This window comes from Struthio camelus, chromosome 19 (assembly GCF_040807025.1).
Source record: "Struthio camelus isolate bStrCam1 chromosome 19, bStrCam1.hap1, whole genome shotgun sequence".
Lineage (NCBI taxonomy): Eukaryota > Metazoa > Chordata > Aves > Struthioniformes > Struthionidae > Struthio > Struthio camelus.
In genome coordinates, this window is record NC_090960.1 from 9,680,987 (window position 1) to 9,693,941 (window position 12,955).

Below are 12,955 nucleotides of genomic sequence, written 5' to 3' on the forward strand. Positions count from 1 at the left end.
GCAGCCGCCCGGCCGCTCGGCGGTTGCGCATGCGCAGCGCCTGGCCCGCGGCCAGGCCCCGCCCCCGTCCTGTCACTAGTAACAACAGGCGGCGGCGCTGGCGGCGCCCCTCCCCCCGCCGGAACCGGCGCGCGGTCCCGCGCCGACATGAGGCCAGAGCCCGGCCGGGCGTGCTGACGGGAGGCGGTAAGAGGCGCTGCCCGGTCCCCTTCCCCGGTCCCCCTCTTGGGCTCTCCCGCGGCGGCCGTCGCCTCGCGTGGCGCCGCGCCGGCTGCCTCGCTTCCCCCCCACCCCTCAGAGCCGCCCGGGGGGCGCCTTGCGGCGGGGGTTAACGGCCGCCCGCCGGGGCGCTAGGGGCTCCCGCGGGCGGCGGCCGGGGAGGGCTGAGCCCCGCCGGCGTTGGCGGCGGTGCTTTCGGGGCAGCCGGCGGCCGCTGGGGCGTCTGCGTGCGGCGGAGGCTGCTGCGGCGAGCGGAGCCCGGCGGGGCTCGGAGCAGGTGGCCGCGGGGCGGATGCGGGCCGAGGCGTCGCTCGTGGCAGGCGGCGAGAAGAAACGCCGCGTTTCTTTGTTGTGTAACTTCTCCTGTCGATGCTGGCGGATGAGAGGTTGTGTGCGGCTTCGTTGCTGATGCAGGTTGGTTTTTTTTTTTTTTTTTTCTTCCCCAAAGGCAGAGTAGTCATGGGTGCGCTCCTCTGCCGATCGGACGTTAGGGGAACTTTCTGACGGCTCTCGCGTTTCGAAGCGACGGCGACGCCCGCTGTAGCCGGAGTCCGCAAGACTTGGCAGAAGTAGTGTAGCTAATGTAAGAACACGGGAAAAAATCAAAGCAAAACTAACTTCTCTTAGCAGAGCCGTTTCTCTCTAAAATCTCTCCGGCTAGAGGCAAGTGCTAGCGCCGGTATTTTTCAGGGAACTTAATTTGCGTTCCGCGGGAGTTTGGGTCAGACTCTGCGGGAGTTGGCAGATAAAACGGTATTGGGGCAGCTGCTGCTCGTTTTCCTGGTGAATTTTATCGGCCAGTTTGTTGGAATGTGTTTAACTTCACCGAGATTTGCTTCCTTCTCAGGATGTTACTAAGTTTCTCTCTCAAAAGTCATACTTTTTTTTTTTTAAAATTTGGAAGTGGTGAAAACAGCACATAATATCTGTCATGATGCATTTAGTTTTCTTTCTGAAAACAAGGATGTTTAACATCTGGGATTTTTTTTTTTACTTCCCTTTCTTGGCTAAAGAAATCCTCCACAAACTTGGACACCCCCCCCCCCCCCCGCAGTTGTGTTGCTAACCCTGGCAGTGCTGTTTTGCCTTTAGCTGGTATGTGCCAATGTTTGATACCTAGGAGCAGTATAGGAGGTTTTAGGTGAATGACTGCAAAGTGTGTTAAAGCTGTGTTGCTAATGTGTGGACTGAAAAATGTGCTAATTTTGTGTTTCTTTCTGGAAGAAATTATAAGAAGTCACTTCTGACAAAAATGTACAATTGTTCAGGCTCTGTACTGGAGCGATAAATAAATAGCCCAATTAACCCCTACTGCTTCTTCCAATAAAAGTTTTCAAGGAATTGTGGAGACTTTCCTATAGAATTGCTAGCGTAGTATCACACATGGAATAATTGCCTGTAACGTAAGGTGAAAACTGGCTTCCTGCATTTGGTAAATAATTTTAAACATTTCTTTTTCAGGTCTGAGTTGATCTTACTTAACTGCAGCTATGGTGCAGAAGTATCAATCCCCTGTACGGGTGTATAAACACCCTTTTGAGTTAATTATGGCTGTAAGTATCAATTTTTGCTATAATTCTCTTTCTGATTTTGCTAAGTGCTTAGCCCCATTTGACAGGTATTGTAGAACACACAAATCTGAGAAGATACACAAAATATGAGAGGTATGTGTTTTGACAGTTTCCTCTTTCCCTAGAGGATTTTTTCACATAGTATGTTCTCCCCTCTGCCCCCAATGTTTAGATGCAGTTCATAGACAATCTGTTTTAAAGTTAGAGCAAATGTGAGCTTGAAGCGTAGTTCTGTACACTGTGTTGATTGTTGGGAGCAGTCCATTCTGGCCTAGGAGAAATTGTCAAGTTTAAGAGGTTGTTGTGGCTGTGTCTTCACCTGTACAGAGTTTATAGACTCTGCCCCTAATAGACAGCAGAGGGAAAGAAAACTGCAAAAGCAAGGGTAAGAAGCCAGAATAAGAGGAGAAAGCATTCCGAGCAACAGTAGTATTTTGGGGGGAGGAGGTAGAGAGAAAGATTGCCAGGGAGGCCAAAGAGATGAACAAAAATCCTCTTGGGTGTATGCTTGGTAATTTGTGTGCTGATGTTACAAATGGTAATCAAAAAAGAATGAAAATCCTAATTAGGTTCTCTCTTCTCTCTTTCTTTTTTATTTATATGTCTTTATTTATTTATTTATTTTAGAAAACAGAAAGGAAGCAGGTCTTTGACCTTTTTACGTATATTTAGCCAAAACCACGGCTCTGTGGCCCTCATGAGTTAGGAGGAACAGTCAGGTCAGCTTATTCCCAATGAGGAACAATTAAAATAAAAATAAGAATCATTTTATGATTCATTTGCGGAAAGTAATATACTTAATGGCTTCAGAGAACAGTTTTGATTGTGTTCATAGTATAAATATTTAGATTGATTACGTAGCTTGAAGTGTAGAGTTCCTTACAGAAGCAATCCTTTGCTGTCGCAGGGCAAGTAAGGATTAAATCCCTCTACATGGAATACTTCATTTTCTTAGCATTGTATTTCCTGAAACTGCTTCCAGTATTACACATGCAGGTCTTGCTCTTGCAAACACTTAAAGGCAGAGAGTGGTTATTCTCGTGAGCAGTGAAGAATCTGACTGTGATGATAAGTTAAAGGTCCTTTAGTACCTTACTACATTGATACAGCTAGGTTTTCAGATGTTTTTCGATTCAGTTGCGTATTTAACTGTTTACCCTTCAGGAAAGCATACTGGTTCTTATTCTTAGACCGGCAAACAAAAATGAATTTCTTGGACAAAATTTTCTGGTTTTCTGAATTGAGGAATCTTTGCCTTGCTGTTGGGTTGATGGCAGAAATTATTCTCTTAAGGTATTTTTCAAAAATACTTTGAATCAAGATAGTGATGGCAGGATTTTTCACAATGCTTTATTGACTATAATTAGAAACGCTTCTGACTATTAATGTAAACTTTGGGTTCATCAAACTGTTCTGTATCTTGGGGATAGCTACATTTCAAGAATAATTTTTAACAAATATTGAGTCTTCTCTGCCATGAAAGCTTTTTTGCCTTTTGAAAAGAAAGTCTGTACTATATGTGTAGCTAGGAAAAAACAATGGTTGAGAAACTACACCTGTGAACCAAGAGGGTAAGGATGCTTATAGCAAGTATCATGTTCAGCTGTTCCTTTCTGAGACTAGAGGTTTAGATTAGTGATAATACATATGATTGATTTCATCTATGTTAGGGTGATGAGTTATCACTGGAACTTGTTCAGAATGTGATCACTAGATAAACATCCTTATCCTAGCATATCACTTCTGATATGCTACTGGATTTTAAGATGTATAAAATTACTGGTGATAATCTACCTACCCTCTTCATGCATTTTCTGAAACAAGCAGAAATCTCCCTGAGCCAAATTCTTTAAAGAATATGGTTAGTACAGTAATTTGATGTTTTCTGTTGCTGTTTTCCACTTGGTTAAATACTGAGTGCATAAATGGTCAGATGTTTCTGGCAGAGATGTTCATCTCAACTTTGGTGCAGGCTAATGGGAAAGTGTTTTGTTGTGTATTTTGAAGAACAAAGTGTTGTAGTATTATTTTAAATGTATCAGTAGCTCTCCTGAGATGAGGAACAAAGTTGCGTATGTACCAAGCCTGAGCTTAAGGCATCCAGCAAATATGACTTTAACAGTATGGCTCTGTTACCCTTCTCCAGCCTTTGAGGAAAATGTCCTCAAAAAGACTCTTAAAGCTGCACCACAAACTCAAGTATCAGTGAAAAGCCTCTACAAGTAACTTTTGGTCAATAGGCAGCAGTGTTCCTTATGCTAAGGTGTCTAACAAAGATCACTGTTTCTAGCTTGGCTCTTGTTGCAAAGGATCTCATTTTGGTCTCAAAGGGCTGAGTAGTTTTAAAAATTTTCTTTGGAAATTCCTTTTCCCCTCTCTGAGAGTTTCATGAAACCGAACAAGCAATTCATTCAGTAAAAAATTGTTGGGGATGAAGATCACCAATGTCAGTGAAGCCCATTTGGGTCTTAAAAGATTTTCTAGGATGGTATGTGAAGGCTTGAGTCGCTCCTGGGATTTAGAACTAATCATGTCAAACTAATACTGAGCTTTCAGAAAAAGAAACCAGCTTACAATTCCTCTTCTATAGGCCACTGAATGAATGCCTTTCGCAGGAAGGGTTGTTTAGACTACATGCTCCTTATTTGCCCCCTTTTCCCTTTCTGGGTTTCAGGGAGGTACTTGAAGGAGAATAAAGTACAATGGACATCCCATTCACGCTGTTGTAGTGTGTTTTGAGAGAACTTTCTTCACTACTGAAGAGTGAATGTGGCTATATTAAGACAAAGAAAATAGACTTCATTTCATTTTGATCTAAATGAATGTAGGCAAGACAAGTATTTTTGCAGACAACTGTAGTATAAAAACTTTTCGGATAAATGCAGGGAAAACTTTTTTCCTTCTAATTGGAATTGGTGTTGAGAATAAGTGTCTCTCTTGCCCTTCCACTGAAACCCCCAGATCATCCATTTTGAACTCTGACGCATCTTTATGACAGTATACTTAAAGGCAGATCCCTCTCTCTTTTCAAGTCTGCAAAAGAGCCGATGAAGTACTTGTGTAGGAAGTGAGCTGGGACATCCATTGCTGCATGTTTCTCCTCTTTGTTTAACATTAAAGAGAAGCTACCTCAAATCTAATATAAGCCCCTTCCCTTGAAGATTTATTTTTAATGGCAAATTATATGGTTTTAGATCATATCTAAGTTGCTTTGAAAGCAGTTTTATTAAAAGATTTGCACCCAGTTCTAACTATCTCCTGCACCTGAAAGGCTCTAGAATCAGAATCTAGAAATTGTCGCATTTTAGTCTGCCAGGGCTAATTCAGGCAATAGGATTTCACCAAATGGTTACTGAATCTGACATGATGACTTCTACCTGCCCTGTTGTATATATGGTATAATTAACTTCTTGAAAGCAGTGTGTATGTGTGTGTGTATATATATAACTGCATATGTGTATTAGCTACTGTATAGATAGCTGTACAGTTTTCATATATGTAAACTGTACAGCTGTTCATCGGACCGAATGAAATTTCGCCTAGTTTTTCCTCCTGTTCGTGTTGAAGTTTACGTAATGCTAGAAGTAGCTGAAATGTGGAAAATGACTGTTTACTTAGACTCCTCTTGTTAACTTACCAAGGTTAAATATATTTAGGAAGAACTGAGAAACTGCTTTCTATAATTAGAAAGATTATGAATTGTTTTTTAACATGAGCTTAAAGAAGTTTACTTCTAAAGTGATGTAGGAACCTTGCTGAAAGCATGGTTCTTAATGTTAAAAGGCAGTTGTGAAGTTGGAAACCTTAACACACGTGGTGCTGGAATGAACTTGGGAGTTTCACAGCTCATATTTTCTCTGGCATGCTTTAGAGCATTCCTCTTGAATTTAATTTCCAAAGTCAAATTAAGTAAAGAATAATCAGCTATTATGACATTCAAAGGGTGGAGTTTAGGCAAATAGAAAATAAGTAAGGTTTTTGAGAAAACCATTGTTTATCCTGGGACCAGAGCTTTTCTTTGAATTTCTGGGAACTATGAGGAAAATATATTGCTCTTACAGCCTATTTAGAAAATAGGCCTTATTTAAAGCCCAAATCACTTAATTTCAGAACTAATTGTGACTGGTAACGTGACTGAACATAGTAAGCATGCTCTAAACTTATCCTGTTACATTTAGTCAACTGTATTTTTTTTTTAAGCGATTGTGGCTTCATGAAAACGAGTAGTTTTCAAATGTGCCTTTGATAGCAGGCAGACTTTCAAAGGTATTCCATTGTTTTTTGAATATCTAAAAGAATGCTTCCACTTTGTTAAGGTGCTGGGCATTGCACTGGTGCTAAACAATAAAGAAAAGTCTGCAGGTAAACTAGTTATCAATGTCAGGAGCTTGTAGTTGTAGAAATATCTTTGTTTTTATTTTAAAAAAGACCAGCAATTAGTCTTGCTTGGGGCTGAAAACTTTTTCCCGCTAAACTAGGTACGCTCATGAAAATCGTTTTTAAAAAAATCAGGCTGTTACAGAGTGTCTTGAGTACCTAAAATGTAAGTCTGTCCTTTTTTTAACGAGTTAAATATAATGTGTAGTCTCTTTTTGGAAGAGAAGATACTACTCATTGAATACAGGCTGACTGGCTGCCTTTCTTTGGTTTTATGGACCTGAAAAATACATATTTTAGATAAATCTGTATGAATTTAACTATATCCAAATTACAGGGAAGTAATAAGACTGTAGATGGCATAAATACACTTCAATGACAGTAGATTAGGAAAACGTACCTGTCTTCAGATTGACAAATCAAAGTATAATCCCTTGACCTGGATTGCAGTGAGCTCCCTGATCAGGCTGTACATCATCTTTTTATTTTAAAGGATATTATTTTAAAATGCTACTTTAAAAAATATTTAAGTGTCACACCTGCTCATAAATCCGTGCAATTTTTCTTCTTACTTTCATTTTCTTTTTTTGTTTTTTTAAAAAAAAAAAAAAAAAAGCATCCCAATCATCTTGTGAAGAGGGGCTGACAAGCTGGTCAACAAAAGGAAGCTGGGAAGCCAGCCGTTCTCAAAGTGCTTTTGAAAGCACAAAGACTAAAAGTACAGAGAAGTAACTTATTCCCTTTATGAAGTGTACCACCTTAAGAATTTTTTTTAGTTGCTTGCAGACTGAGTGCAGGGGGAAGGAGCAAACTTAGTGTCCACTACTGAATCTACTGCATTGTTTTCTGTTTTCCCTTTGTTTCATTCCCAAACCCTCATCTACTTTGCTTCCTTTCTTGGTTGCAAGTTCAAGCTTTTACTTACTGTTGGAAGTGGATTGGTGGAACTGCTGTGGAGCAGTTCTACCTATAGATTTTCATATTTTGGAATAAATGTCTGTAGTTCAACTGCTGTTTTATGTTATCATTGATGGTCTCCTGTGTTGCCGTGCGTTGTAGGAACAAATGCGTTTTTGGCTACTTGTTTTGAGCGAGCAGCAGTTAACAAACATATGACTTAAGGTAAGTGCTAGGGAAAAATATTGACTTAGCAGCCTGCTTACGGTGCAATTTACATGTTATTTCATGATGTGCTTAGATATTTCCATGGCTAGCTGTTTCCTGTTTTTGTGGGCAAACACATGACCTGACTGTAGCTGACAGCTGCAGTTCCCTTGTTCACCAAATGCTTTTAGTCGGTTCTTTTTTTAACAAGTCTTTTACACTTTCAGAGTGTGACAGTGTTATTTTAGCTTTTAAAGGTGTCAAAAGAAGAAAAATATGCATCAAAACGCTTCCTGTTGTGTTATTCTGAAAGTACTCCAAGTATTGCACCCTTAGCAGGTGTATTTTAGCTATGAGACTGGTGTGAAGTGCTGCTATAGGAACTGTTCTTCAGGCCAGGTGGCGTTGTCTTTGAGTTAAAAATCCCAAAGTTAAACAGATGGGAGACGGGCAGAAAGGAAGTGGTTAAAACATTGTGCAGCCCTAGACCCCTGTGATATTACAGTTGTGATCTGGAAAAGGTGTAACTTCATGCTTGTACTTTAATATGTGGTTAGCCATTATGAAGCACATGTAAAAGGCTTTAAAACATTGTGGGGAAAAGATGGGATGAAAAAATTTTTTTTAAAAACCCACTGTATGCACAGCCAGGGGCTATTTAGAGTTCTCACGCATTGACTGTAGACATAGAATGCGATACTTCCTCCCGGTATGGCCAGTTATCTGAAATACCAGCTTGAGTAATCTGTACTTCCCGTTTCTGTGGAGATCTTAACTGCTTTGAGCTAAAGGAGCTGCTTCAGCAGAATACTTCAGCTGATACTCTTAAGAAATGAGCACATAATGAAAGAAGGACTAGAAGGAGAACCTGAGGGATTTGGAGGCATTGCCTGAGGACTTTCAATAAAGCGTTCTTTAATCAGAATCCAGTTTTTGGAACCCAGAGTTGAGGAGTGCTCACTGTGGTTTGTAAGCTGGATTCAGGGATTTACCTTATGCTTAGTTTGAATTCACCATGTTTCTGGAAGGAGATGGAGTGCTGTGTTCTTTTAACTCTTGCACTCTGAATATATAATGAATCTTCTGACAATTTCCAACTAAATCTCTTAATTAGCTCATGATAAAATTAATTACAGGTTAGTCTTAAATGGTCTATTTTCTTTTCTCCCAAGTTGATCTTGTCTTCAGATTTTTCATCTAGTTTAAAATTAACTGTGCATATATTCTAAATAGAGAATTTAGGCTGTTAAGCTGAATTATTAACTATTTTTATCTCATTTTTTATGATATAGTTAAGACAGGGTCAGGTTGGCAGCTCAGGTAAATGTTAAGTAGGGCCTATTACAGGCAACTTAATCCATCTCAGCTTTCTCACAGCTAATTTGCATGCAACTTCTCTGTTGTAATGAACCAGTGGTGTTTTACAGGTGAGAGTTGTGTCAAGAATTCACTCTGGTGGAAGATGAGGTGGTAACATAGTTGGAAAGTCTATTTGGCATCACCTGGCCTCCACTGCAGTGTAAGGCTGTGCTGCCAAAAGAGCAGAAGCAAGCAATGAGCCATCAAAACTCAAGATTAGTTCCCAAGGTCTTGGCTTTTCTCTGCGTTTCTTTTGCTTGAGTAATACTGATTTCAGAACAGTCCATAGAGGTTTTCAGCCTGTAGTTCATGGGCTATCTCTTCTAAGGGTCAGAGAAAGATAAACCAAATATGTGGTTTGCCATTATAGCTAAGTTGGTATATCAACTTGCTCTTGTTTTCTTTGCAAAGGCACTCAAGTTCATCAGTGAGCCAGTTCAGGGAGATAAGCTGGCAAAAAAAAAGTCTTGGAAGAAACAAAATAAGTTATTTTACTTAAGGCTTAGTTTCCTCAACAGGCTCCCTTCAGGCTGATGAGCGTCCCTGTGGGAGCAGGTGCTCATCCTCTACTCTGCAGTGTTAGTGAGATGGTAGCATCACAGGAAAGCAAGCAAGCAAGTAAGTCGGCAGGGCCTCTGTCAGTACGTGTTGCACTGCAGGAACCCTTGCTTCCACATGGAGATAATTGGAGATCTGCAATTTGAAAAATGTTGAACTCTGTTACTGTAACAGTAAATTGAGGGCTTGTGAGAAACTTGCTTCAACAGCCCTGGTATTACTTAGCAGTGCAAGATATTTGCAAATTGAGCTTAATAGCTTAGAGCTGTGGATTCTGTGAGTTGATTTTTGGCATAAAGGGGAATCTATCCTTATTTTACAAAAATAAAAGATAAAGTATGATCAAATTGGGATAGCATGGGAGCAGACCATTTGAATTTCTTGTTTTGTATTCATTATGAGACTTCAGCACTTCTCAACATTTGCTGTTTTAGGTTCCTCTTGGGCTTTGTTTTATGATAATTAGGTTTAGAGAATATGTGCCAGTAAACTTAAAAATATCACAGGGCTGTAGGCACCTAACAGCTTTAACTCCCTTTGGTGATAACAGAGGGATCGTGGGAGTAAGTAAAGAGAATCTACCCTTTTGTATTAAAAATGAATTTTGATTTAAAATGTTTTAATTCTCAATTATATATGCTTAGGGCCTCTAAAAATTGCATTTTAAGGCTTTGCCATGGTTGGCTTTATTTAGTTAAAAATGTAAACCTGTAGGGTTATGTGTAGGTTTTAGATGTTTCGCTTGGATAATTACAGCACTGTTTTCATTCTGACATTATTGATTTATGGCCTCAAAATTAGAGTGTAATGTTTTTCTGAATGTATGCAGATCAATCTGTGTAACAGTTTGAAGACTACATATTGCAGAATTATTCTAACATCTTGGCCTCAGTGACTGGTAACTTTCTGCATTGCCTGCTGCTGCTGTAATAATCAGATCATATTACTTTGGTAATCATAGATCTCATTTTGTGAGAATGAGTATTTCTGTGGTGATGGTCTCTCACAGGATGGTGGTATGTTGTATTTCGATTTGTTTATGCCACAACAGGAGGGGAACAATTAGTTTCCTGCTGAGAACACTTACTTCAAGTGCGGTGTGCTTCTTCATTTGGTGCAAAATGTGAATGTCATAAACATTAAGTCTGATTCAGGAACATCAGTCACTGGCATGGTTTCTAGAGGACATTTTGTTGGCTATTTTATCCAGTGTATAAATAGTACTTCTTAATTTGCGAAACTATCTTTTTTTGCTGTGCAATTCATTGGGCTGTGGATAAGTCCTTCATTACTGATTTCATGGCTCTATGAAATTACCTATTTCTATTGAAGTGTTTCATGGTCTGCGTGCTTCAGACATTGATGTCGTAATGAACAGAATTTAATGCAGTTTCGTTTGAACTTGTTTGTTCTGTGTTGACTACATTGATTCTTGCTTTTGTTTGTCTTGCTTTTGTTCCTTATTTTAACAGAGGGTGAAGAACAGAACTGATGTTTATATAATCTTTATTTTAATTGCTTTTTAGAAAAGAGTCAAAGGAATCTTGACTGTTCTTTTTTAATTGGCTCATCTTTTGAAGCTAGGTGGTATCTTTCTGTTTTATTGGGAAGCCAGTTCAGGGGCATGGAAGTTGGAGAGTGTTAACATGTCAGTCACACATCTAGCATTGGTGTTACATCATTAAGATATCAATAGCTAGGTATTTGGATGTGGAGAGAATGATTTTATTCTGTCTCTTAATGAGAACTGCAGTACTGAATTGTACCAGCAGGCCTATCTAGCTAGTGTGCTATGTATCTGACAGTCACCAGTGGCAGTACCTGCCTCAAGAGAAGAGGGCAGGAATGGGACAAACATGGAAGTACCGTCTTGGAATATGCTTTCAATTTACGGTTGTGTGCCTCGTCAGCACTTACGTACCAGGAAGTGCCCGTTGGTCACAACAGCACTGCATGCATTTCTTGCATTTACCAGATTACTTTCTGGAGCGAGGTGAACCCTCTCATGCTGCCCTCTTGCAGGAGTTTGTGCTTCATGACACCTTGTACCAAGAGGTACCTCCTTTATCTGGAGCTTGGCTCCTTCTAGCTCAAATTCACACCACCAGCTCCTTGTGTTGGGAGAGGCAGTAGAACACCATTCAGTCTCCATGCTGCTTGCTGTTTTATAGATCTGTATCATACCTCCCTCAGGTTTTAAATTCTTCTTTTTCATGCTGAAGACTCCTAGTTTAAGGTTCTGTATGAAGATCCACTTTTGTTCCATACTGTTGACCTCGCGCCCCCCCCCCCCCCCCCAACCATTTTGAGCTGTCTCCTGATAGGACAGATGTGTTATTTTGGGGTTTTGGTTTTTGTTAGACTGTTTTTAAAATGTTATATTAACTTTTGAGCTTAAGTAGTTTAAGTAGTTTGCAGGCCCCTAGACCCCAGCATGCAGCATTTTGATGACGTTGCATTGGTATCAGTTAATGGTCAGGTTTGGATTACTTAATAGGTTTTAATTGGTTTATTTAATAGAATACTATTGCTTTCTGCCTGGAAGTTGATATTTTGCTGGTTCCAAAAACTGAAAGCTTCAGCCGCCTTTACAGTTGAGCCACACCACTTGTGTTGAATTTGCTTTCTTGGGGAAAGACTTCTGCACTGTACTGATTATACTCCTGGTAGAGCAAAATCACTGTTGCAGTACTTAAGAGGCCAGAGGCCTCTGGGCTAAATGCAATGTGGTGGGTGCAGTCTGAAACAATGAAGTCAAACCAGTTTTGCTGAACCTTCATGTGGTGGTTGGGGAGGGGGAGCTGATCTGAGAGGGGGATCAGGAGACTTTGTTCTTTGTGGTAGTACAAGTCTCCTAACCTTTCAGACAGTGGTTTAATGAGGAATTCTGAGCCTATACTGTAGTAATATCATATCTGGCCATCTTTTCCTCTCCCACTCATAAGTTTGATTTTTGTGCATGGACAGTAGTAATTTCATTTTAAAAAGCTAATATATTGCAAAGCATGTTGGACTAATAAACATATTTCAACAGCCCTGCTTTTTGAAAGTGTCTCTGATTAAGACATAAAAGACTTCATGAATACCAATTTTAGGACTCCTAAAAATGAGTTTTAAGCCTGGAACAACAGATTGGTAAGTAATATTTGACTTTCTACAAGTTGATCCTTGGTGGACACAGTAGGATGGCAGTTGAATTTTAAAGGAAAACTTGATGACTGCAGAGGACCCAGACCTGCAATTCTGTTAACTGAAAAGGTCTGGGGAAACGAAATGCCAAAATTTGCTTTCAGTGCAACAGTGTGACAGTATACACTGTATTTGCGAGATGTCTCTTAGCAACACGGAACATAGTTGTCATTGTTACAGCATTAGCTGCTGTAAGTCTCGTAATGGTTGCTTGCAGGTCATACTATGACAAGCTTAATAGTTTACAGGCCTTTAATTCAATATATATATATATTTTAAACTCTCAAAGATAGATATATTCCTGTGTTGTGTAAAGGTTTATATATTGCAATTGTTCCAGGGGAATAGGAAGTGCCCCAGAATTGCTAACGTTCCACGGTAATCGCATGTCAGTCTCCAAGCGTTTAAGCTTTCACTGGCCTGTTGCCAGCTTTTCTGGGATGCTCTTTTGGAGGTCAGACTTTTCTCCATAGTGCTTTAACCTTGAACCAAAGCAGTTATGACCTGTGCAATTAGGGTCAGAAGCCAAGCTTCCTATCCTAGAAACTACTGAAGCTGATTCCAGTTGCACGGCGCAC

The 12,955-nt window shown here is 40.2% G+C and overlaps 1 protein-coding gene across 6 annotated transcripts in view; it reads left to right on the forward strand.

Moving 5' to 3' along the window:
• Positions 1-12,955, forward strand: part of SEC14L1 (SEC14 like lipid binding 1) — a 46,062-nt gene continuing 33,107 nt past the window's right edge. The window contains exons 1-3 of one of the 6 annotated variants that reach the window (XM_068913265.1): positions 1-186; positions 672-802; positions 1,681-1,772. In XM_068913265.1, the coding sequence (XP_068769366.1) occupies positions 1,710-1,772 (63 nt within the window). In that variant the 5' untranslated portion in view covers positions 1-186; positions 672-802; positions 1,681-1,709. Of the gene's footprint in view, positions 187-395; positions 634-667; positions 883-1,680; positions 1,773-12,955 lie in introns of those variants that run through there. The other 5 variants (XM_068913264.1, XM_068913266.1, XM_068913269.1 and 2 more) reach the window with 5 other exon arrangements.